Genomic DNA, 24,734 nt, shown 5'->3' on the forward strand with positions numbered 1-24,734 from the left:
TACATTCAGTAGAAATCCACTTTTTACTTTAATCTTTAAGTAGTATTTAATTAAATGACTTATCTGTAATCTTATTATTATTATTTTGCAGGAAAACAACCCATCAGAGGATCAGTCAGCCAAAAAAGAAAGTGAAGATGACACCACTCTGTAAACACTAACCTCTCCCACTTACCACCTCTCAAATTACAGGCAAGAACCTGGGGCCTGATTCAGTAAGGATCACGGCGACTATCGCAATAGCGATTACGCACGCAGTCTCACTGCAAATATATGCTAACGATTGCAATCGCAATGCCATGCGCAGCACAACATAAGGACGCCCACCTTACCTTACACAAATCAGTAACATGGAGTACCATCGCAGCCTCACACACACCTGCACAAGCTCTGACCTTACTCGGGAATTGCTCACCTCATCGCTCACAGTGCAAACCCAAGCTGCGTGGGGCAAGGCAGTGGCTAATTTAAGCATGCCCCTGCAATGGCGTACAAACGCACTGGTACGCCTGCGTTTCGCCGACCACCTCCCCCCATCACCTCCCACAAACGGCGCTTCCTGTCAGTCACTCTGCAATGGGTCTGCATAGTCACTGCAATCGAAATCCCAATCGCAGTGGAGTGTTCGTGCGCACGCCACTGCGATGCATACGCGTATGTGCAAAACGCAACAATCGGCCGATTGCGTGTGTAATGGCAGTTCCGATCGCTGCTAAAACAGGCCCCTGGTGCGCTGTATCCTTCTGAGCGATTCTGCCTCATTAATTTATATTCACGGACTGACACCCAATAGAAATGGTCCACAAGGTCCCATCCCTGTGGAAGCTGTGATACGGTTATAATGTAATGGGCCTGGTTCCTGGTTTACCGATTTTTATAACTAGTGGTTAAAACCGTTGTTCTGTAATGATTAAGCCCTGGTGCAGTGTTCTCGCTTCATTCCTAGTTAAAACTACAATAAAATGTTAAACTTTACGGCTTGTGTGCGTCCTTGTGATATTGCCCAGGATTCACCTGGAACAGCGTCCGATCAATCGCCTGTAGCAGCCAAACACGGCGCAATATTCAGCCTATTTTTAATGCTAGAGCATATAACTTTGTACGGCTGGCTTTTAAACGTAACTTCCTCAGTAAATGGCACCGACGCGTTTCTTGGATTATTAGTTATTAGTCAATAATGTGTAAAGTGTAGAGCTAAAGGTTTGTTAATGTGTTTGTAAATTAGATGGAGGAACCCTATACAAATGCAGAGAGAACATACAAACTCCACACCTGTATCTGAGTCAGGCACAGGCGCGGCTGCATCTTTTGCCACAGCCTATTTTCACAAAACTGAGATGCCATTTGCAGCGTCTTGAGAAAGTGTGTTTCCGTCTCTGTGTGCATTTAGGGGCCACCATCGGTTGCACCATCGAAACTTGCACCAGCCCTATGGCAGGTGCACTTTTCCCCCTCCGAGTATGGCCTCCTGCGTGAGGGGTTCAGTGTCATTCGACGCAGGCGCTTTCAGCGACCTAGCTACGTCCCACCCATTCCGGGCTGCATCTCTGTGTGACTGGGACACACGCTCAGACTTAAACCATCGGCCAAGTGCGTGCTGCATCAGCACAGCGTCAGCCTCCGAACCAGCCCCATAGTGCCTTGGTTAGGGAATGAACTCATGACCTCAGGGCTGAGAGGCAGCAATGCTAACCACTACGCCACCTTTGCATCAATTTTCATAATGGTCTCCCAAGGATGTACAGTAATAAGGTCACAACTCTAAGCCTGGAGGCTGGCAAGCCATGCTGAGACATGTAGTTCCATAACAGCTGCCCGATACTGAAATACAGGATTAGCTGCAAAGCCCTGGTGTACAACCGTGCGTCTGAATGCGCAAGGACTGAGACCATTACTATGAGCACCTGTAGACGCTGTAATATTTGTGATATTGTGAATAATCATCCTATATAAGATCTTGCTGCATCATCCAGCTGCTGGACAGCCAGGTCAGACAACCCCCTCCGACAATCGTCCACAGAGTGGGAATTACCACCCACCTTCCTTACTGTACTACGTATCTCAGATTAGCGTCTTACAGAGGTTCAATGACGTACAGTAACACGTGAGATCTCTACTGTGTCAGAATTCTAAGCCCTCTCTAATATTTGTAAATGAAGCATATACATGGCAGACCGCCTGACACACATTACGATGCACAGCTACTCTCATCTCCTGGGAGACCCCTCTGCCAACTAGAAGTGCGCTTATGTGTACATAGAAGCTGAGAGATCTCCCGAGGCGTACTATGCCAACACTTTATTCCCTCCCTAACTAAAACCCATCCCTTATCATCTTAGGAAAAGTTTTATCAAAATGCTTAAAATGAACTGAGAAACGCATTTCTCCATCTCCACCAAAGGGCAAAATGTGTCCCAGTAATAGTATACGGCAAGCAGAGAACACATATACCTCTGAGCGGTTACTACATTCAAGCCCTTTTGCGGAGTGGAAATGACCAAATACCCGTCCGTGTACTTGTAACGCCCTCACTCCAACCAACACCTCCCACCTAGGCGGTCACCATCTTCCTCTGCAAAGCTACCTGCTATAGCAGAACACATGGGCATATTATGAAGTAAGGCTGCACCAAAGCGGATACTCGCAGCTCAGCCAGGTTCTATAAATGCTTCCACCATGTCCCATAATGGACATTTGTGATAATAGTTATCTCGCTCTTTCAAAGAAACAATGAGATATTGGTAAAATCAAATTATTTAATAACAAAAAAAAGAAAATCCTGCTACAAATATGATCAAATAACCTTCAAGTAACCCAGCATTTGATTCAGCAGTAAAACAACTTTTAGCCATAGTACACGTACAGGTCACTGATGACCACTATAATTCATTCAATCCTTGTGTGTGTGACGGTAAAAGCAGAAATCAGGAAGGGCCATAAAGCGCGACGCATTTTACGGTTTTCATACCCTTTATCGGGAGTCTCTATCCATTTCTGATGATGGGAATCTGGGCTTGCCAGTTCCAGGCACCTTAGTGACGATACATTTTCATCCTAGAGCTACAGCTTTTGCAATTTTAAGCCAGAGGAAGCCCACCCTGACCAGATACCTGCATAATCAGCAGGAGAAGTCCGACGCTGCACAAGTGTGGACAACATCATGTGAAAGTCAGTGAGACAACGGACATAGAGGTAGGAGGGGATCCCACGCCAATCTAAATGATGAGCGCTGAAAGTCAGTTCCCAGAAGTCATTTCTAAGTTCCTTGGCTACCGGTCTGTGATTCTCCCAGCTCAGGGGTCCTGCATAGCAAAGTGTTTGCATTAACTACATATTTAAAACTTAGAAGTAATATCTGGGAGCCAGGAGAAGGTAGGCCAGTTGCAGTCAGTCATGGTGGCCAATAGCAATTTTACGGAGACAATAAGTGTGCCGCGTAAATCAGGCGTTCTAGCATAGCCAGGTGACAGGAACCCGCAGGTCATATTCACCGGAGGGGTCTCCTGACCAGGCTGCCACCCAGATGGTGATCGCCCCCAGGAAGACACACCGTAGGCACTCCCGACTGGTCAGCATTAGGAGTTATAGGCCATGTGTTTCTCTGGGGCTTGCTTGTGTGCCAGGTACAGAAAGAGGATGCTGGACAGGGCGCTGACCAAGAAGATGACATCAAACCAGCGGTGGTAGAAATTGAACTGAAGCTCCCCTAAGACCTCTGTGATGATGGTGCGGTATTCCAGAGGCATACTCATCCGAATCAGGAGCACGGAGGACACAAAGTACATGCCCTGGAATGAAAAGTTGAATGCACGACATTAGTGACATGTTAGAGGAACATTTCATACATATATTTTGTTGTATTATATGATCATTGTTCCTATTAAGTTTTGTATTCACTTCTTTGTGGTAAGGATTATTCTAGCTACAGGTTAGTGACGTTAGTCTGTTACTGATAAAGCTCTGATCGGTTCCAGATTGGTCTATCCCTCTAAACGTTTTAATGCTCTGATTGGCCGTGGACAATCCACTCCTCTGATTTGCTAGGGATTGGCCCAGCTCTGGCACACCCTAAAACTCTGATAGGCTGCATGCATTAATGTGTGAGCAGAACAGGCTTTGGGATGAATGATCCTGGTGTCTGCCACACACAGTCATATAAACACTGTGGTTAAACCGCTCCCCCTGCACAATGCACTTCAGGTAGGATAACCGTCCGATCCTATCATGTTATTTATTATTATTATTACCAGTTATTTATATAGCGCACACATATTCCGCAGCGCTTTACATAGAATATTTGTCCATTCACATCAGTCCCTGCCCCAGTGGAGCTTACAATCTATGTTCCCTATCACACACATACACACTAGGGTTAATTTTTGTTGGAAGCCAATTAACCTACCAGTATATTTTTGGAGTGTGGGAAACCGGAGTACCCGGAGGAAACCCACGCAAGCACAGGGAGAATATACAAACTCCACACAGTTAGGGCCGTGGTGGGAATTGAACCCACGACCTCAGTGCTGTGAGGCAATAATGCTAACCATTACACCATCTGTGCTGCCATGTTCTAATGCTCTGTTGGCCCTATAGAATGGCTTTAGCCCTACCCTGGGTCTGACAATCTGCCATCGCTGAGGAAGATGACAAAATACATTAGGTGCTTATATCCCAGGGATATATGAATTCAGGGGACACGGCGATCGCTATGGGGACCAGATTTTACCACTTGACGCCTAATTTTCATACCAACAGCACTTCTGCGCAATTTCAGTAAGAGCAGTAGCCTGCACAGGCAGGGCGGAGCACATACAGATTAGCGGCACAGATGCGCCTCATTTTGCGGATGCAGCGCCAAAAAACAGCTTTTATTTTTTTCGGGGCAATATTATTGTAATATTATTGCTTCCTAGAAAACGATAGACAGAATCTGATTGGTAGCTATGGGGCAACACCACCATATTTCATTTTTGGAAGCTTTATGTTAATCTACCCCGAGACATCTCTCCAGATACTTCCACCTCTCCCCACCCCAAGGCTCACTTTTGGATTTGCTAAGGCATCTCCTGAGAGCGCACAGCAGCGGTGCTCCCCAACGGCCACCGGGCAGATCATGCAGGCGCATCAGGAGCCCCACAGTGTGACAGGTGCCCTTTAAAAAGATGATCACTTAATGGAAACACAATCTGAGTAAGACGCTGCATCCAGGGTCTCAGAGGACATTGATTGGTGCTGCACCGTTAGGACTTGTGATCAAAGTAAATAATTAACATAAATGATGCTGATTACAAAGGCAAAGTACAGAGCACATCGGGGAGTCACAGACAGTGTCACACATGTGACACGGAGATGGTAAGAAGACCATGAGCAGTGTTATCTCTGCACCATACTGCCTGATTCTGCATGTACAGTAGGAGACCAATACTGAGTCAGAGTATATCTAGAACACACCCAACTCAATCAACCAGCACATAATAGATGCGACCCCCCCCCCCTATAGTGCAGCACTGCTTTGCGAAGCTTTATTATTGCATCTAAGAGATGGTTTTGTTTACAAGTTACGTCTCAGCCCATTATATACTGTACTGCATGTCCCTAACACATTTACTGAGGGACATACTGCAGCTTGACAATATTATTGAATGTACAATTATTTCAGTGAAGGCGCAGTACACACGCAGTACACACGCAGTACACGTGTACAACCAGCAAACGGAGACGGGTCCACTCACCATGATCTGGGCTAGCAGAAGAACAATCACGTTGGAAGACTTGTTGCTGGAGATGGCGTAGAAGAACTGAGAACAAAGGGACAGAGTGACATTTATCCGCATTAATAGATGTGACGAGCAGACACCGGTTTCTGACCTCTCACCAATGTACAACCTGCCCATCGCCAGGATTGGTATCAATATTAAGTTCCCTCTTACATATTAGTTATAACGCATTATTTATATACCGGAAACTCAGCGCTGTACACATTACAGGGGAGGAAGAAACCATCGCTGGAGAGAGGAGGAAAAAAAAGCCAGGGTGGTAGTGATATATTTCTAGTGACTCGCCCCTATCCACCGACACCACCACCGCAGCCAAACAGGACAGTGATGCGCTCTACGGGCTATTTCACACACAGCGGTTTTGTCCGGACGGTTTTTTACCGTTGTTAAACTTTAGTGGAAGTGGAAAATCGATTAGGGCCTTTCACAGTGCACGGAATGGCACGAACATGGCACGGTCACCGTGTTACAGCCGTTTTAACCACTGACCAGGACGGCTGCGTCCACGGTTTCAGTGTTAAGGATTGATTTACACACGGCGAAAACGTCACACATGGCACAAAACCGCCGTCTGTGAAAGGGACTGACCCACAGGAAAATAAAACGTCAGGTTTTGTCCGGCCGGAAAAAAAAAAAACGTGTGTGAGAAACTGGCCTATCCCGAGGCTGCCGCTAAATCAGCTGCTCCTGACACAAAGGTGACGGCGGTGACAGGAGACTGACGCATTAGTGAGGAGCCTTGTGCGGTAATGTCAGTGTCCAATCCGATGGCTCCGTTCTGCCAGCTGGTGATCCCGGGAATAATATTACAGCACTGTTCTCTACTGGTTTTGATATTTGCCTTCTCATAAGCACCATGCCTCCCATATGCCCGTGGCGTTAAATATAAGGGGGAGTCAGGAGACAGAGGGGTTTACTCTAAGAGTCGGACGCAGAAAAACCATCAGACACTTCCCTCTGCCCCCCAGAGCCATGCGTTCCAATGGTTACCACAGGGGGCCGCAGAACAAAATTGAATAGAGATCCATGCAATTTCGATGGGAGTTTCTGGGCGGTAACTGGGGGCAGCTGGATGTGGCTAACAGGCGGGGGCATGCCAAGGGCATGTCGGTGTCCGCGACCCATTGACACCAGCAGCCATTGCCCCTCGGACACATACGGCTGATGGTCCGCCAATAGTGCACTTTTGTACGCACATCGGTGGACTCTCGCCACTGCCGTTGGGTACCTCAATAGGACATCCATCGGCCATGGAATTAAGAAAAAAAAAGCGCAGCAGCGACTGCAATAAAGGTTGTAGCCAATACAGCAACTGCGCCCGTCTCTGAATCACCCCCCAGAGTTGGCAGCATTCTGGTATGTCAGAGAGAGAGATGGTTCCTGCCACCGCAGTACTGGAGCCTATCCAGAAAATCCCTTTTTTCATAATAGTATATACAGTACATGTACATATTTAATCATTGACTAATACAGATAGGTTCCATTGAACAGCCTGAGGACCCTGCGAATCTGTCTGCGACCTTTACATTACAGTTCCTGTGATTACTCTGTACATACAAGTCCTGCCCTCTCTGTGACCACAGGTCAGATGCGCTGTCTATCAGAGTGAATCTAACATTGCCTGCAGCGGAAGACTCAGGGGTGGGATGGCTCAGTAATACATATATATGTCCCCTATCACTGTGCTGTCTATTAGAGTGTATCTAACATTGCCTGCAGCGGAAGACTCAGGGGTGGGATGGCTCAGTAATACATATATATGTCCCCCCATCACTGTGCTGTCTATCAGAGTGTATCTAACATTGCCTGCAGCGGAAGACTCAGGGGTGGGATGGCTCAGTAATACATATATATGTCCCCCCATCACTGTGCTGTCTATCAGAGTGTATCTAACATTGCCTGCAGCGGAAGACTCAGGGGTGGGATGGCTCAGTAATACATATATATATGTCCCCCCATCACTGTGCTGACTATCAGAGTGTATCTAACATTGCCTGCAGCGGAAGACTCAGGGGTTTGATGGCTCAGTAATACATACAGTCAGGTGCATAAATATTGGGACATTGACAGAATTTTCATATTTTGGCCTCTATTCACCACCACAATGGCTTTGAAATGAAACAAACAAGATGTGCTTTAACTGCAGACTTTCAGATTTAATTTGAGGGTAATTACTTCCAAGTCAGGTGAACGGTGTAGGAATTACAACGGTTTCTATATGTGCCTCCCACTTTTTAAGGGGCCAAAAGTAATGGGACAAACTAAACAATCCTAAATCTAACTTTCACATTTTAATACTTTGTTGCAAATCCTTTGCAGGCAATTACAGCCTGAAGTCTGGAACACATAGACATCACCAGACGCTGGGTTTCATCCCTGGTGATGCTCTGCCAGGCCTCTACTGTAAATTTCTTCAGTTCCTGTTTGTTCTTGGGGCATTTTCCCTTCAGTTTTGTCTTCATCAAGTGAAATGCATGCTCAATCGGATTCAGGTCAGGGGATTGACTTGGCCACTGCATAACATTCCACTTTTTAGCCTTAAAAAACTCTTTGGTTGCTTTTGCAGTGTGCTTCGGGTCATTGTCCATCTGCACTGTGAAGCGCCGTCCAATGAGTTCTGAAGCATTTGTCTGAATATGAGCATATAATATTGGCCGAAACACTTCAGAATTCATTCTGCTGCTTTTGTCAGCAGTCACATCATCAATAAATACAAGGGAACCAGTTCCATTGGCAGCCATACATGCCCACGCCATGACACTACCACCACCATGCTTCACTGATGAGGTGGTATGTTTTGGATCATGAGCAGTTCCTTTCCTTCTCCATACTCTTCTCTTCCCATCACTCTGGTACAAGTTGATCTTTGTCTCATTTGTCCATTTGATGTTGTTCCAGAACTGTAATGGCTTTTTAGATGTTGTTTGGCAAACTGTAATCTGGTCTTCCTGTTTTTGTGGCTCACCAATGGTTTACATCTTGTGGTGAACCCTCTATATTCACTCTTGTGAAGTCTTCTCTTGATTGTTGACTTTGACACATATACACCTACCTCCTGGAGAGTGTTCTTGATTTGGCAACTGTTGGTGAAGAAAAACCCCTTCACCAGGGAAATAATTCTTCTGTCATCCACCACAGTTGTTTTCCGTGGTCTTCCGGGTCTTTTGGTGTTGCTGAGCTCTCCGATGCGTTCAAATGTTCCAAACAGTTGATTTGGCCACACCTAATGTTTTTGCTATCTCTCTGATGGGTTTGTTTTGATTTTTCAGCCTAATGATGGCTTGCTTCACTGATAGTTACAGCTCTTTGGATCTCATATTGAGAGTCGACAGCAACTGATTCCAAATACAAATGTCACACCTAGAATCAACTCCAGACCTTTTACCTGCTTAATTGATAATGAAATAATGAGGGAATAGCCCACATCTGTCCATGAAATAGCTTTTGGCCCCTTAAAAAGTGGGAGGCACATATAGAAACCGTTGTAATTCCTACACCGTTCACCAGATTTGGATGTAATTACCCTCAAATTAAATCTGAAAGTCTGCAGTTAAAGCACATCTTGTTTGTTTCAATTCAAAGCCATTGTGGTGGTGAATAGAGGCCAAAATATGAAAATTCTGTCAATGTCCCAATATTTATGCACCTGACTGTATATACAGTATGTCCCCCCCATCACTGTGCTGTCTATCAGAGTGTATCTAACATTGCCTGCAGCGGAAGACTCAGGGGAGGGATGGCTCAGTAATACATATATACAGTATGTCCCCCCCATCACTGTGCTGTCTATCAGAGTGTATCTAACATTGCCTGCAGCGGAAGACTCAGGGGAGGGATGGCTCAGTAATACATATATATGTCCCCCCATCACTGTGCTGTCTATCAGAGTGTATCTAACATTGCCTGCAGCGGTAGACTCAGGGGTGGGATGGCTCAGTAATATATATGTCCCCCCCATCACTGTGCTGTCTATCAGAGTGTATCCAACATTGCCTGCAGCGGAAGACTCAGGGGAGGGATGGCTCAGTAATACATATATATGTCCCCCCATCACTGTGCTGTCTATCAGAGTGTATCTAACATTGCCTGCAGCGGAAGACTCAGGGGTGGGATGGCTCAGTAATACATATATATGTCCCCCCCATCACTGTGCTGTCTATCAGAGTGTATATAACATTGCCTGTAGCAGAAGACTCAGGGGTGGGATGGCTTAGTAATACATATATATGTCCCCCCATCACTGTGCTGTCTATCAGAGTGTATCTAACATTGCCTGCAGCGGAAGACTCAGGGTGGGATGGCTTAGTAATACATATATATATATGTTCCCTATCACTGTGCTGTCTATCAGAGTGTATCTAACATTGCCTGCAGCGGAAGACTCAGGGGTGGGATGGCTCAGTAATACATATATATGTCCCCTATCACTGTGCTGTCTATCAGAGTGTATCTAACATTGCCTGCAGCGGAAGACTCAGGGGTGGGATGGCTTAGTAATAACAGGAGAAATGGTAAGAACTTACCTTTGTTATCTCTGTTTCTACGAAGTCCATAGGGTCCACAGGGTTGACCTTGGGGTATAGGTTGGGAACCAAATCCGGGCACCACGCAGTTAAAGCTTTTAGCTCTCAGGATGCACTTGGGTCCACTCTCCCTATAACCCCACCCCCAAGCCAGAGGCTCCTCAGTTTGTAAGTAGCCAAGGGCCGGAGAAGGAGAGAAAAAGAGAGAAGGAAAACTGGAACACACAAGAAACCATACTCACAGAAATGGGAGACGGAAAACCGGTGACCAGCCACACAGCCCATATGAAGCCAGGTGCGTCAGGGCGGGCGCCCTGTGGACCCTATGGACTTCGTAGAAACAGAGATAACAAAGGTAAGTTCTTACCATATCTCCTGTTTTCTACTTCAAGGTCCATAGGGGGTCCACAGGGTTGACCTTGGGGATGTCCCAAAGCAGTTCAACCAAGGGTGGGGACGCTCCTGTGCTGAGAGGAGAATCCGCCGCCAAAAAGGAAGCATCCTGAGAGGCAAAGGAAACCAATGCCTAGAACCTTAAAAAGGTGCGGACAGAAGACCACGTGGTCACCTAGTAAGGCAAAACAGCCAAGGCGCCACAGCGAGCCACTCACGAGGGTTACATGGCCCGAGAAAAAACGAGCATCAACAACAGAAAGGCCTACCCATGGGTAGGCCCCTGAAGAAGACATACAAGGCCATCCAGCCAACATCTGGCTATAGGCCGGCCATCCTTTCCTGTTAAAACCAGAAATCTCAGACCACCAATAAGGAGTCCAATTTCCGTAAGGAACTTGAACGGATCACATAAATCCACAGAGGCTGGACCACAGTCAATGAGGCCACACCAGCCGAGAGGACTGGGGACTGAATGGCCATACCATAAGTTCCAGAATAATATGGAACCTAAAAATCACTAAGAAGAAACACAGGGTGAGAGCAACTCACACCCTGACATGATGCCCTCCAGAAGAGGGAGCCACATGAGAACGCTCCCAATTCCGACACTCACCTGGTTGATATAAACGCCCTGAGAGAAAGAGAGAGCCAAAGCAATAGACCATGTAATGGCTATCACAACCAGTGGTTCCATTGACTGTCCCCGGAGGGAACGAAGAACCACTACTAACTCCCAAGGAGTCCCTAGGGAGGACAAATGGAGGCATAATCAAGAAAACACACCAAAGGATGAACTGGACACCAGAGTGGAGCAATTCCATATCTTATTCATACTGACAGTGTAGAGATCCGCACTGTCAGGAAGGCCAGGCCGAGGGTGAAACCCAAGCCAGCCGGAAGGAATGCCAGGATATCTGGAAATCCTGGACACCGGAGGATCGTATCGACAGGTATAATACCATAAGAATTATGGCTGCCAGAGTTTGTGGTAGGTCCCAGCAAAAGCTGATCCATGTGCTCTAATCATTCCAACTATGATAAAGCCAGGGAAGCCGTAAGAGCACTGTAGGGACGCAGTCAAAGACAAACGACCCAGGTCCAAGGCAAACCCCAGGACCCTGAGACAACAGGTCTGGGCAGTGAAGCATCAGGAATGGAGTATCGATGGAGAGACTCCGAAAAACCAAGTACCCCTGATATCTGGGGCAATCAGGAGCCACCAGCAAGAAAGCATCTCCGTCTCGATTGAAACACTTCCCTCGAGGAAGAATGGAGACCGGAGAACACAGGTACGCTTATTGGAAGGACCACTTCACCGACAAAGAGTCACTGAAGGTTGCTTCAGAATCTGTAACACCATAGTGTGATAGAGTCAGAAGGCCATGAGGGTCACCTCAGGAGGCCCCCCCCCCCTCACCCGGAGATGAAACCTCTCTTGGGGAAGAGACTAGTCCCCGGGATGCACGTCGTGACGGCTGAGGACTCCCGCTTCCCAATGGAGAGCACCTGAAATGAACGCTGTCGAGATGGTCGGGAGGAGACCCTCGGACAATGTCCGAATGTATGACATACCTGACATTGCCACCCAACGAACAGTATTGTTAAAAAGGAAGCCACTGTTCTGACCCTGTCGGACTGAACTTTTTCAGGGTCACCGGGAAACAAGGGCTATGCCAGAGTGAAGGCCCAAGACAGGCTAAAGTTCCAACAAGTTAATTGACAGGGTGGAATCGACAGACATCCAACTGCACGGAAATGGATGCGAACCAGACACTGTCCTTAGCAAAGAATAGCCTGGACGAGATGGCCATAGTCACCCGAAAAGGGACCGACTTGCCTCCGGGGAGAGCATCATCGTTTGAACAGTGATCAGACAGAAAAAACTTGTTCCATCTGGAGATAAGCCAATTATGGAAAGGCTTGGAATGGAACTAAGCCCATTCCACCCTTCCAAAGGCAGACACTGAATAGTGGACCATGCATCCCAGAATGTAAAGACATATGTCGACTGCGCAGACATCCATGTACTCCTAATGGAAGAGTGGAGATACCGTCTTACGCCAGAAGAATTCTCAGATTCTGAGAATCCAGCAGGGCTCCTAGGTGAAGAATACCCAGAGAGGGATGCAGGGAGGACTTTTTCCCCATTGATTAAATGTCTGCACCCTGAAGAAGCAACAGTCAACCTGACCCGGCTGTAAAGTACCCCGGTGATCCTGCTAAGAGCAGGAGGCCATCCAGGTACAGGAGCATTGGGATATACTGAGCAGAAGAACTGTCAGAAAATCCAAAATGCTGGTAAACCCCAGTGGGGCTGAGAACAGTTCCAACAGGCAGAGCGCGAAAAATTGTAAGTGCTGTGATACAGCAAACCTCAGTCCATGCTGAGGCAAGGTCTCTGTAAGTACCTGTAGGCACGCGTCCTGTATATCCAGTGATACCATAAAGTCCCCAGGTTCCAAACATAGTATGATGGAGCATAGGGATTGCCTCCTGAGCCCAGGTAGCTTTAGGAAATGGTTCAGGGAATTGAGACAGAGAATAGGCCAAAGAGGACCATTCAGCCACCGCACCAGAAAGAAAGCAGAACAACCAGTCCCTCGCTGAGAAAGTGGGGATGGCCCAATTAGCTCCGCTTACCGCAACAACTGTATAGCTTTCTGGATTTGTAAGGCTCTGTTCGGGTCCGAATAAGGGCCTGTGTACCATCACATGGAAATAGGCCGCCTGAGCAAAGAGAGGGCGTACCCTCTTACCCACGTAGCCGGGGCAACTTGACACTAGTACCGGGCGAACTGAGAAAATCGCCATCTCCCAGTGGTAGGCCTGTCTCGTCAGGCTGAAGAGATATCCGTAGGTTCAGAAGCAGGATCGGCTGGCAGTCCAGGCCTGCTCGGTACTGGATATGTCGGCCCTTGTAAAGGCTGACAATCTATGAAAAAACAGAGTTTTAGGCTGACCCAGAGGACAAAAAGACTTAATAGACTTAGTCTGAGGCCCTGTAGTGGGCATAGCTGAAGGCGGTAAATTTGTACTGCCACTATCAAGGTCAGGACCCAACAAGATCTACCCTATAGATGGTATCTGCACCTCTGCATTCCCAGAGCGCAGCCATAGGGTATTACGGAGGATACAGTCGCAGCCGGAACTCTGAAAGTTAGGAGACTGGTATCCAATATAGGCATTTCCACCTATGACAACTGCATATATTACGTAAGCGACCAAATACATTTGAACCCCAGACGTGTTGGAGGGGAAAAAACATTACAAATGCATCAGCCCAGTATGCAATAGTATTAACCAACCATGCTATAGCCATGGTAGGATGGGTAACAACCCCTGAAAGCGATTATACTGATTTCAGGCAGAGTTACCACCTACGGATCGGAAGAATCCGACCACGCAGGAATGGGAGGCGTAGTAACGTCTGTAATCAGACGAGTAACACGCCCATCCACCCCAGGAGGGGCTCGTGATGACCCCCAGGGAATTTGGGACAGGAGGCCAAACACTGTTGTAATACCTCGTATCTGGCAACAGCCAGAGTCCCGCCATGCCATCTACCCGCTAGTCAGCAACAGGGAACCCGAAGGCATGTAAGACTGAGGGTGTATGATACAGGTGCAGGTCAACATTCACTCTAACCAGAATGGACCTGCTACCAGCCCTAAAGCAGGGATAATAATACCTGAAATAGGCTTCCCCCCATGTAAGAGGGAAAGAGCCCAAAACAGTATCCAGTTCACGGCAGAGCCAACTGGGAAGTAACCACAGGGCGTCAACCACGCCAATTTGCATTTCGTAGAAAACGACATCCACCCAGGGGGGCTGTTGTGGTAATCCCTGCAAGGGGAATGACAGACTATTGTGGCACCAGGGAGAATTCATATACTCGAAAAAACCCTGCAGGGAGCGGTAGTCTGTGTCACAGGGGGAAGAGTGCAAGAAACTGCGAGATACCCTGAGATGAAAAGGGCAGTATGGTGAAGTAACCCCAAGTGAGAGTGAGGTACAACAATGGGGCCCGCCCGGCGATCCGCAATTGAGAGGATCCCGAGAAAACAAACCGCCCAAGGGGGTCGTGAAAGGGGCCGGCACCCGATGACACCACATACAGAACCCTTTAAGAGTTAAATCCTCCGCATTAACACCTGCAGCACATGGCTTGCAGGATAGTAAAAATGGGTGCAGTATAACGCTCTATCTCCTGGTCAAACATATATGACCAAGCATTGCGATCAAGCAGCACCATACTGGTCCTGACTGATACTAAAAATCAGCTGCAGGGACCCATTTTCAGCGTATGCAACACACAGTTCCACTCAAAATATGGCAACGTGCAGCATGCAACAGTATGTGACAAACCTCACAAATATTAACAAGTATATAAATGTGAGGTCTCAGAACCACCCTAAGTACAGCTGTATTAGGGCAGATAAAGAAAAGGGATAGATATACACTGTCAGGTGAGAGAATAAAGTACAGACAGTCAGCACTAGCATAAGTCACATACAATGCAGATATATACATATATACATAAAACATGTCATATAATATACTGCACTATTACACTGCATGCAACTTACCCAGATTCAGTGTCTGGGAAGGTTACAGCGCTGTGTACACTGACCTGATGGTGAGGTACGCAGGGGGGGACTGGGCTCACTGCCATCTCCGGAGATTTCTGCTGCACCACAGAGAAAATGGCCGCTGGAGACCTCAGAAGAAGCGTGGCCCGCGGAGGAAGCAGCTCAGCGACGCCAGACTATGGATACTGAAAGGCGCGCTGAACTGAGGGGAGGAGTCGCTGTAACAGGGAAGGCTGCCTCCCCTGGCCGGCTATTAACCCCCGGGACGCCAGCTCCCTGCACCGAACACTAAGTCCCTGGTGGTCTAGTGGACACACGGGGTATGGGGGGGCCCGCCGCCACTGCCGGCACCTCCGGTCTGTCCCCAGAGACCGGAGGCACAGGACTGCATTTCAAATGCGCGGATCACCGCAAGCGGTGACCCGCGCCTTACCTGCTCCCCGTGGATCCGGCAGCAGTCCTGGGCGCCCGCAGAGTCCGGCTAGTACAGACTCTGGGGTCCCGCTGAGATCCCCAGATCTGTACTGACGTCTCAGCGCCAGCGGGGTGACGGAGCGGCAGCTTAGACGTCCTATGGACAGTCTGACGCTACCGCTCTGAAGAATCCAAAATAAAAATAAAAAAACTTTGTCCTTTAGAAAAAATAAAGGTTAGAGGCTGCTAATCAGCTCCCCACTTCACTAAACAGTGACCAGACTCCGGCCGGGCACCAACTTAAACTGAGGAGCCTCTGGCTTGGGGGTGGGGTTATAGGGAGAGTGGACCCAAGTGCATCCTGGGAGCTAAAACCTTTAACTGCGTGGTGCCCGGATTTGGTTCCCAACCTATACCCCAAGGTCAACCCTGTGGACCCCCTATGGACCCTGAAGTAGAAACATATATATATGTCCCCCCCATCACTGTGCTGTCTATCAGAGTGTATCTAACATTGCCTGCAGCGGAAGACTCAGCGGTGGGATGGCTTAGTAATACATATATATGTACCCCCCATCACTGTGCTGTCTATCAGATGTCGGCAGGTTTCAAATCTTTAGGGATAACTTTTCCCGTCAGTGAATCCACAGACATAATGGATGGCGGGGGCCAGAGCCGTGCGCAGAGATGGGACTGCCCTTTAATATTACTGACCTTGGTGAGCGTGATCAGCAAGCCTCTGATGGAAGTGACGATGATGATTCCCACAAGGATGAAGGAGATGTGCTGGGACCAGAACTTCACCTGCACAGGAAATCCGAATCACGTTACCCAATCAGAACATACATAAGGCATCACCTGTCCCTGTACTGTACGTTATTACCATTGTACAGGTCACTATTGAACACTTTGGACCACAAACTTGTCTGAGCAGATACAGTGAAACTATTTACCAGGATTGTGGAGACCCAGAAACACTATTTTACACACCGCAATAACACTGCGTCTCTCACCCTTCTATACACAGATACCTACAGGCTGACACTTCTATACACAGATGCTACAGGCTGACACTTCTATAGACAGATACCTACAGGCTGACACTTCTATACACAGATGCCCACAGGCTGACACGTCTATACACAGATACCTACAGGCTGACACTTCTATACACAGATGCTACAGGCTGACACTTCTATACACAGATACCTACAGGCTGACACTTCTATACACAGATGCCCACAGGCTGACACGTCTATACACAGATACCTACAGGCTGACACTTCTATACACAGATGCCCACAGGCTGACACGTCTATACACAGATACCTACAGGCTGACACTTCTATACACAGATGCCTATAGGCTGACACTTCTATACACAGATGCCTACAGGCTGACACGTCTATACACAGATGCCTACAGGCTGACACGTCTATACACAGATGCTACAGGCTGACACTTCTATACACAGATGCCTACAGGCTGACACTTCTATACACAGATGCCTACAGGCTGACACTTCTATACACAGATACCTACAGGCTGACACTTCTATACACAGATGCTACAGGCTGACACTTCTATACACAGATGCTACAGGCTGACACTTCTATACACAGATACCTACAGGCTGACACTTCTATACACAGATGCCTACAGGCTGACACGTCTATACACAGATACCCACAGGCTGACAATTCTATACACAGATGCCCACAGGCTGACACATCTATACACAGATACCTACAGGCTGACACTTCTATACACAGATGCCCACAGGCTGACACTTCTATACACAGATGCCTATAGGCTGACACTTCTATACACAGATGCTTACAGGCTAACACTTCTATACACAGATGCCTACAGGCTGACACTTCTATACACAGATACCTACAGGCTGACACTTCTATACACAGATGCTACAGGCTGACACTTCTATACACAGATGCTACAGGCTGACACTTCTATACACAGATGCTACAGGCTGACACTTCTATACACAGATGCAACAGGCTGACACTTCTATACACAGATGCAACAGGCTGACACTTCTATACACAGATGCCTACGGGCTGACACTTCTATACACAGATACCTACGGGCTGACACTTCTATACACAGATGCCCACAGGCTGACACGTCTATACACAGATACCTACAGGCTGACACTTCTATACACAGATGCCTATAGGCTGACACTTCTATACACAGATGCCTACAGGCTGACACGTCTATACACAGATGCCTACAGGCTGACACGTCTATACACAGATGCCTACAGGCTGACACTTCTATACACAGATACCTACAGGCTGACACTTCTATACACAGATGCTACAGGCTGACACTTCTATACACAGATGCTACAGGCTGACACTTCTATACACAGATGCCTACAGGCTGACACTTCTATACACAGATGCCTACAGGCTGACACTTCTATACACAGATACCTACAGGCTGACACTTCTATACACAGATGCTACAGGCTGACACTTCTATACACAGATGCTACAGGCTGACACTTCTATACACAGATACCTACAGGCTGACACTTCTATACACAGATGCCTACAGGCTGACACGTCTATACACAGATACCCACAGGCTGACACTTCTATACACAGATGCCCACAGGCTGACACGTCTATACACAGATACCTACAGGCTGACACTTCTATACACAGATGCCCACAGGCTGACACTTCTATACACAGATGCCTATAGGCTGACACTTCTATACACAGATGCTTACAGGCTAACACTTCTATACACAGATGCCTACAGGCTGACACTTCTATACACAGATACCTACAGGCTGACACTTCTATACACAGATGCTACAGGCTGACACTTCTATACACAGATGCTACAGGCTGACACTTCTATACACAGATGCTACAGGCTGACACTTCTATACACAGATGCAACAGGCTGACACTTCTATACACAGATGCAACAGGCTGACACTTCTATACACAGATGCCTACGGGCTGACACTTCTATACACAGATACCTACGGGCTGACACTTCTATACACAGATGCCTACGGGCTGACACTTCTATACACAGATGCCTACGGGCTGACACTTCTATACACAGATGCCTACGGGCTGACACTTCTATACACAGATGCCTACGGGCTGACACTTCTATACACAGATGCCTACGGGCTGACACTTCTATACACAGATGCCTACGGGCTGACACTTCTATACACAGATGCCTACAGGCTGACACTTCTATACACAGATGCTACAGGCTGACACTTCTATACACAGATACCTACAGGCTGACACTTCTATACACAGATGCTACAGGCTGACACTTCTATACACAGATACCTACAGGCTGACACTTCTATACACAGATGCCTACGGGCTGACTCGTCTATACACAGATGCCTACAGGTTGACACTTCTATACACAGATGCTACAGGTTGACACTTCTATACACAGATGCCTACAGGCTGACACTTCTATACACAGATGCTACAGGCTGACACTTCTATACACAGATGCTAAAGGCTGACACTTCTATACACAGATACCTACAGGCTGACACGTCTATACACAGATGCCTACGGGCTGACACTTCTATACACAGATGCCTACGGGCTGACACTTCTATACACAGATGCCTACGGGCTGACACTTCTATACACAGTTGCCTACGGGCTGACACTTCTATACACAGATGCCTACGGGCTGACACTTCTATACACAGATGCCTACGGGCTGACACTTCTATACACAGATGCCTACGGGCTGACACTTCTATACACAGATACCTACAGGCTGACACTTCCATACACAGATACCTACGGGCTGACACTTCTATACACAGATGCCTACGGGCTGACACTTCTATACACAGATGCCTACGGGCTGACACTTCTATACACAGATGCCTACGGGCTGACACTTCTATACACAGATGCCTACGGGCTGACACTTCTATACACAGTTGCCTACGGGCTGACACTTCTATACACAGATGCTACAGGCTGACACGTCTATACACAGATACCTACGGGCTGACACTTCTATACACAGATGCCTACGGGCTGACACTTCTATACACAGATACCTACAGGCTGACACTTCCATACACAGATACCTACAGGCTGACACTTCCATACACAGATACCTACAGGCTGACACTTCCATACACAGATGCCTACGGGCTGACACTTCTATACACAGATGCCTACGGGCTGACACTTCTATACACAGATACCTACGGGCTGACACTTCTATACACAGATGCCTACGGGCTGACACTTCTATACACAGATGCTACAGGCTGACACTTCTATACACAGATACCTACAGGCTGACACTTCTATATACAGATGCTACAGGCTGACACGTCTATACACAGATGCCTACGGGCTGACACTACAGGCTGACACTTCTATACACAGATGCTACAGGCTGACACGTCTATACACAGATGCCTACAGGCTGACACGTCTATACACAGATGCCTACGGGCTGACACGTCTATACACAGATGCCTACAGGCTGACACGTCTATACACAGATGCCTACGGGCTGACACTTCTATACACAGATGCTACAGGCTGACACTTCTATACACAGATACCTACAGGCTGACACTTCTATATACAGATGCCTACGGGCTGACACTTCTATACACAGATGCCTACAGGCTGACACTTCTATACACAGATGCCTACGGGCTGACACTACAGGCTGACACTTCTATACACAGATGCTACAGGCTGACACGTCTATACACAGATGCCTACAGGCTGACACGTCTATACACAGATGCCTACAGGCTGACACTTCTATACACAGATGCCTACAGGCTGACACTTCTATACACAGATGCTACAGGCTGACACGTCTATACACAGATGCCTACAGGCTGACACGTCTATACACAGATGCCTACAGGTTGACACTTCTATACACAGATGCCTACGGGCTGACACTTCTATACACAGATGCCTACGGGCTGACACTTCTATACACAGATGCCTATGGGCTGACACTTCTATACACAGATGCCTACGGGCTGACACTTCTATACACAGATGCCTATGGGCTGACACTTCTATACACAGATGCCTACGGGCTGACACTTCTATACACAGATGCTACAGGCTGACACTTCTATACACAGATGCCAACGGGCTGACACTTCTATACACAGATGCTACAGGCTGACACTTCTATACACAGATACCTACAGGCTGACACTTCTATACACAGATGCCTACGGGCTGACACTTCTATACACAGATGCCTACGGGCTGACACTTCTATACACAGATGCTTACGGGCTGACACGTCTATACACAGATACCTACAGGCTGACACTTCTATACACAGATACCTACGGGCTGACACTTCTATACACAGATGCTACAGGCTGACACTTCTATACACAGATTCCTACGGGCTGACACTTCTATACACAGATGCTACAGGCTGACACTTCTATATACACAGATGCCTACGGGCTGACACTTCTATACACAGATGCCTACGGGCTGACATTTCTATACACAGATGCCTACAGGCTGACACGTCTATACACAGATACCTACAGGCTGACACTTCTATACACAGATGCTACAGGCTGACACTTCTATACACAGATGCCTACAGGCTGACACTTCTATACACAGATGCCTACGGGCTGACACTTCTATACACAGATGCTACAGGCTGACACTTCTATACACAGATGCCTACGGGCTGACACTTCTATACACAGATGCTACATGCTGACACGTCTATACACAGATGCCTACGGGCTGACACTTCTATACACAGATGCTACAGGCTGACACTTGTATACACAGATGCCTACGGGCTGACACGTCTATACACAGATGCCTACGGGCTGACACTTCTATACACAGATGCTACAGGCTGACACTTGTATACACAGATGCCTACAGGCTGACACTTCTATACACAGATGCCTACGGGCTGACACTTCTATACACAGATGCTACAGGCTGACACTTGTATACACAGATGCCTACAGGCTGACACTTCTATACACAGATGCCTACAGGCTGACACTTCTATACACAGATGCTACAGGCTGACACTTCTATACACAGATGCTACAGGCTGACACTTCTATACACGGATGCTACAGGCTGACACTTCTATACACAGATGCCTACGGGCTGACACTTCTATACACAGATGCCTACGGGCTGACACTTCTATACACAGATGCCTACGGGCTGACACTTCTATATACAGATGCCTACAGGCTGACACTTCTATACACAGATACCTACAGGCTGACACTTCTATACACAGATGCTACAGGCTGACACTTCTATACACAGATACCTACAGGCTGACACTTCTATACACAGATGCTACATGCTGACACGTCTATACACAGATGCCTACGGGCTGACACTTCTATACACAGATGCTACAGGCTGACACTTGTATACACAGATGCCTACGGGCTGACACGTCTATACACAGATGCCTACGGGCTGACACTTCTATACACAGATGCCTACAGGCTGACACTTCTATACACAGATACCTACAGGCTGACACTTCTATACACAGATACCTACAGGCTGACACTTCTATACACAGATACCTACGGGCTGACACTTCTATACACAGATGCCTATGGGCTGACACTTCTATACACAGATGTCTACGGGCTGACACTTCTATACACAGATGCTACAGGCTGACACTTGTATACACAGATGCCTACAGGCTGACACTTCTATACACAGATGCCTACAGGCTGACACTTCTATACACAGATGCTACAGGCTGACACTTCTATACACAGATGCCTACAGGCTGACACTTCTATACACAGATGCCTACAGGCTGACACTTCTATACACAGATGCTACAGGCTGACACTTCTATACACAGATGCCTACGGGCTGACACTTCTATACACAGATGCCTACGGGCTGACACTTCTATACACAGATGCCTACAGGTTGACACTTCTATACACAGATGCCTACGGGCTGACACTTCTATACACAGATGCCTACGGGCTGACACTTCTATATACAGATGCCTACAGGCTGACACTTCTATACACAGATACCTACAGGCTGACACTTCTATACACAGATACCTACAGGCTGACACTTCTATACACAGATACCTACGGGCTGACACTTCTATACACAGATGCCTATGGGCTGACACTTCTATACACAGATGTCTACGGGCTGACACTTCTATATACAGATGCCTACAGGCTGACACGTCTATACACAGATGCCTACGGGCTGACACTTCTATACACAGATACCTATGGGCTGACACTTCTATACACAGATGCCTTCGGGCTGACACGTCTATACACAGATGCCTATGGGCTGACACTGGTATACACAGTACGGACTTCAGGTGACGTATAACACCCATATTATCTTCAGTACAAGGCAAATTATTTATTATATTACAGGAGCAGTAACAGTACTGCAGAGATATTGCTGTCTGATTAGATCACTAATGCCCGATTACAGTGCTGTGTACATAAGGTTATTACAGTATACACTTTGCTGATCTGTAAATAAGATTTAAAGAGGAACTACCACTCTATTTTCACTACTAGAGGAATGATTAGGTCCCACTCGTTTTGCCATCTCCAGGGAATGCTATGTAAGGAATTGTGTTTAGACAAATAGATGTATTGTGTTTGTACAGTCACTGGTCTCAGGTGATACCATCAATCCAATAGATGTACTTTTTTTTTTAAATAAACATTTCTTCCAGTATTATATCCCATCAAAGCGATGTCCAGCGTGTACAGAGATTGTTGTGTTATTACTATTATATCGTATCGTCATGCCCATGTTAGAAGCGTATTAATGAAATGCACATAGACGAAAGACAATATGCCCTTACGTCGAACTGTATGCCCAGGTAATTCACGGTGATCTCAATCCCTCTAGTGACAGGATCCGTCTTTCCGACTCGGTCAAACACGATGTTGATTGTAGCCTGGAAGGAAAGAAGGAAACAGGCAACGATTCTGTGTAGAGGATTTATAGAACACATAAATCTGCAGGGAACTCGGGGCCTGATATAGAGATGGACGGGACGGCAGCGCAGCACACAGGCGGCTGTACAATTCCCACATCTAACATCCTGATGCAGCAGGGGGTGTCCAAGTAACAAGACACCTCCTCGCTGCATCTACATACCGAGCCTGGAATCACCATCGCAATCACTGCCAGCCTGACAGGGCCCTGCAAATATGCGTCCACCGACACAGACCCTGGCCGCGTTCTTCCTGGAAAACAGGGGCCATGCCCCCACCCTGCCGCAGAAAACGCTGCGGCATGCCAATCATGCTGCAGCTTGGGAGGGTCTGCGGGTGAGATCGCAGGACCCGCTCTGTGCATGCGCAGACCATTCACAATGGGAGATGTGCGCTAGCCATCGGGCTGGTGTAAATCTCTGAATCAGGCCCTCAATGTCCAAACTGCACCATCCATCTACTATCTAGGGCAGCGCTTCCCAACCGCAAGGCACACTAATGGTGCCCATCTACATCGCAATCGTGTAATCGCTCAGTAATCGCCTGCAAATCGGGCAATTAAATGTTAAAAACGACCAGCGATGCGCGTGCCCGCTGGTCGTTTTTAACATCTATCATCGCCCGACACATGACGGTCAACCTGACGACCGCCGTCAGGTTACCATGTTCGGGGATGATTGAACGGCTGAATGTTCAGTGTATGCACTTCATCCCTAGGGGGACGATGGCACAATTACGTTGTCGTAATCGTGCCATCGTCCCCGCATCTACTAGTGGATGGGCACCATAACAGTCCAGGTTTTAAGGATAGCCAAACTTGAGCGCGGTGACTTAATTAGTTAACTCAGGGCCTGACTCAGTAAGGATTGCAATAGCGATTACGCACACAGTCTCACTGCGATAGTATGCTAATGATTGCTATCGCAATGCTGTCGCAGCCTAACATAAGGACGCCCCCTTTACCTTACACACATCCGTAATACTTAGCCAG

The 24,734-nt window shown here is 47.5% G+C and overlaps 2 protein-coding genes across 3 annotated transcripts in view; one reads left to right on the top strand and one right to left on the bottom strand.

The window, feature by feature from the left end:
- LOC148473143 (Na(+)/H(+) exchange regulatory cofactor NHE-RF3-like) overlaps positions 1–920 on the top strand; it is a 44,760-nt gene extending 43,840 nt beyond the window's left edge. The window contains 1 exon segment of the mRNA XM_088460037.1: positions 92–920. Coding sequence (XP_088316163.1) covers positions 92–154 — 63 coding nt within the window. The 3' untranslated portion in view covers positions 155–920.
- Positions 921–2,738: 1,818 nt separating this feature from the next.
- The window catches only part of LOC148473144 (Golgi pH regulator), a 56,461-nt gene continuing 34,465 nt past the window's right edge, over positions 2,739–24,734 (bottom strand). Inside the window, exons 9-12 of one of the 2 annotated variants that reach the window (XM_088460038.1) lie at positions 23,608–23,703; positions 16,414–16,503; positions 5,733–5,798; positions 2,739–3,788 (exon numbers count right to left, since the gene is read on the bottom strand). In XM_088460038.1, coding sequence (XP_088316164.1) covers positions 3,576–3,788; positions 5,733–5,798; positions 16,414–16,503; positions 23,608–23,703 — 465 coding nt within the window. In that variant the 3' untranslated portion in view covers positions 2,739–3,575. The remainder of the gene's footprint in view (positions 3,789–5,732; positions 5,799–16,413; positions 16,504–23,607; positions 23,704–24,734) is intronic. The other variant, XM_088460039.1, reaches the window with a different exon arrangement.

Source organism: Taudactylus pleione, unplaced genomic scaffold (genome assembly GCF_031769625.1).
Source record: "Taudactylus pleione unplaced genomic scaffold, aTauple2 ptg000963l, whole genome shotgun sequence".
NCBI lineage: Eukaryota > Metazoa > Chordata > Amphibia > Anura > Myobatrachidae > Taudactylus > Taudactylus pleione.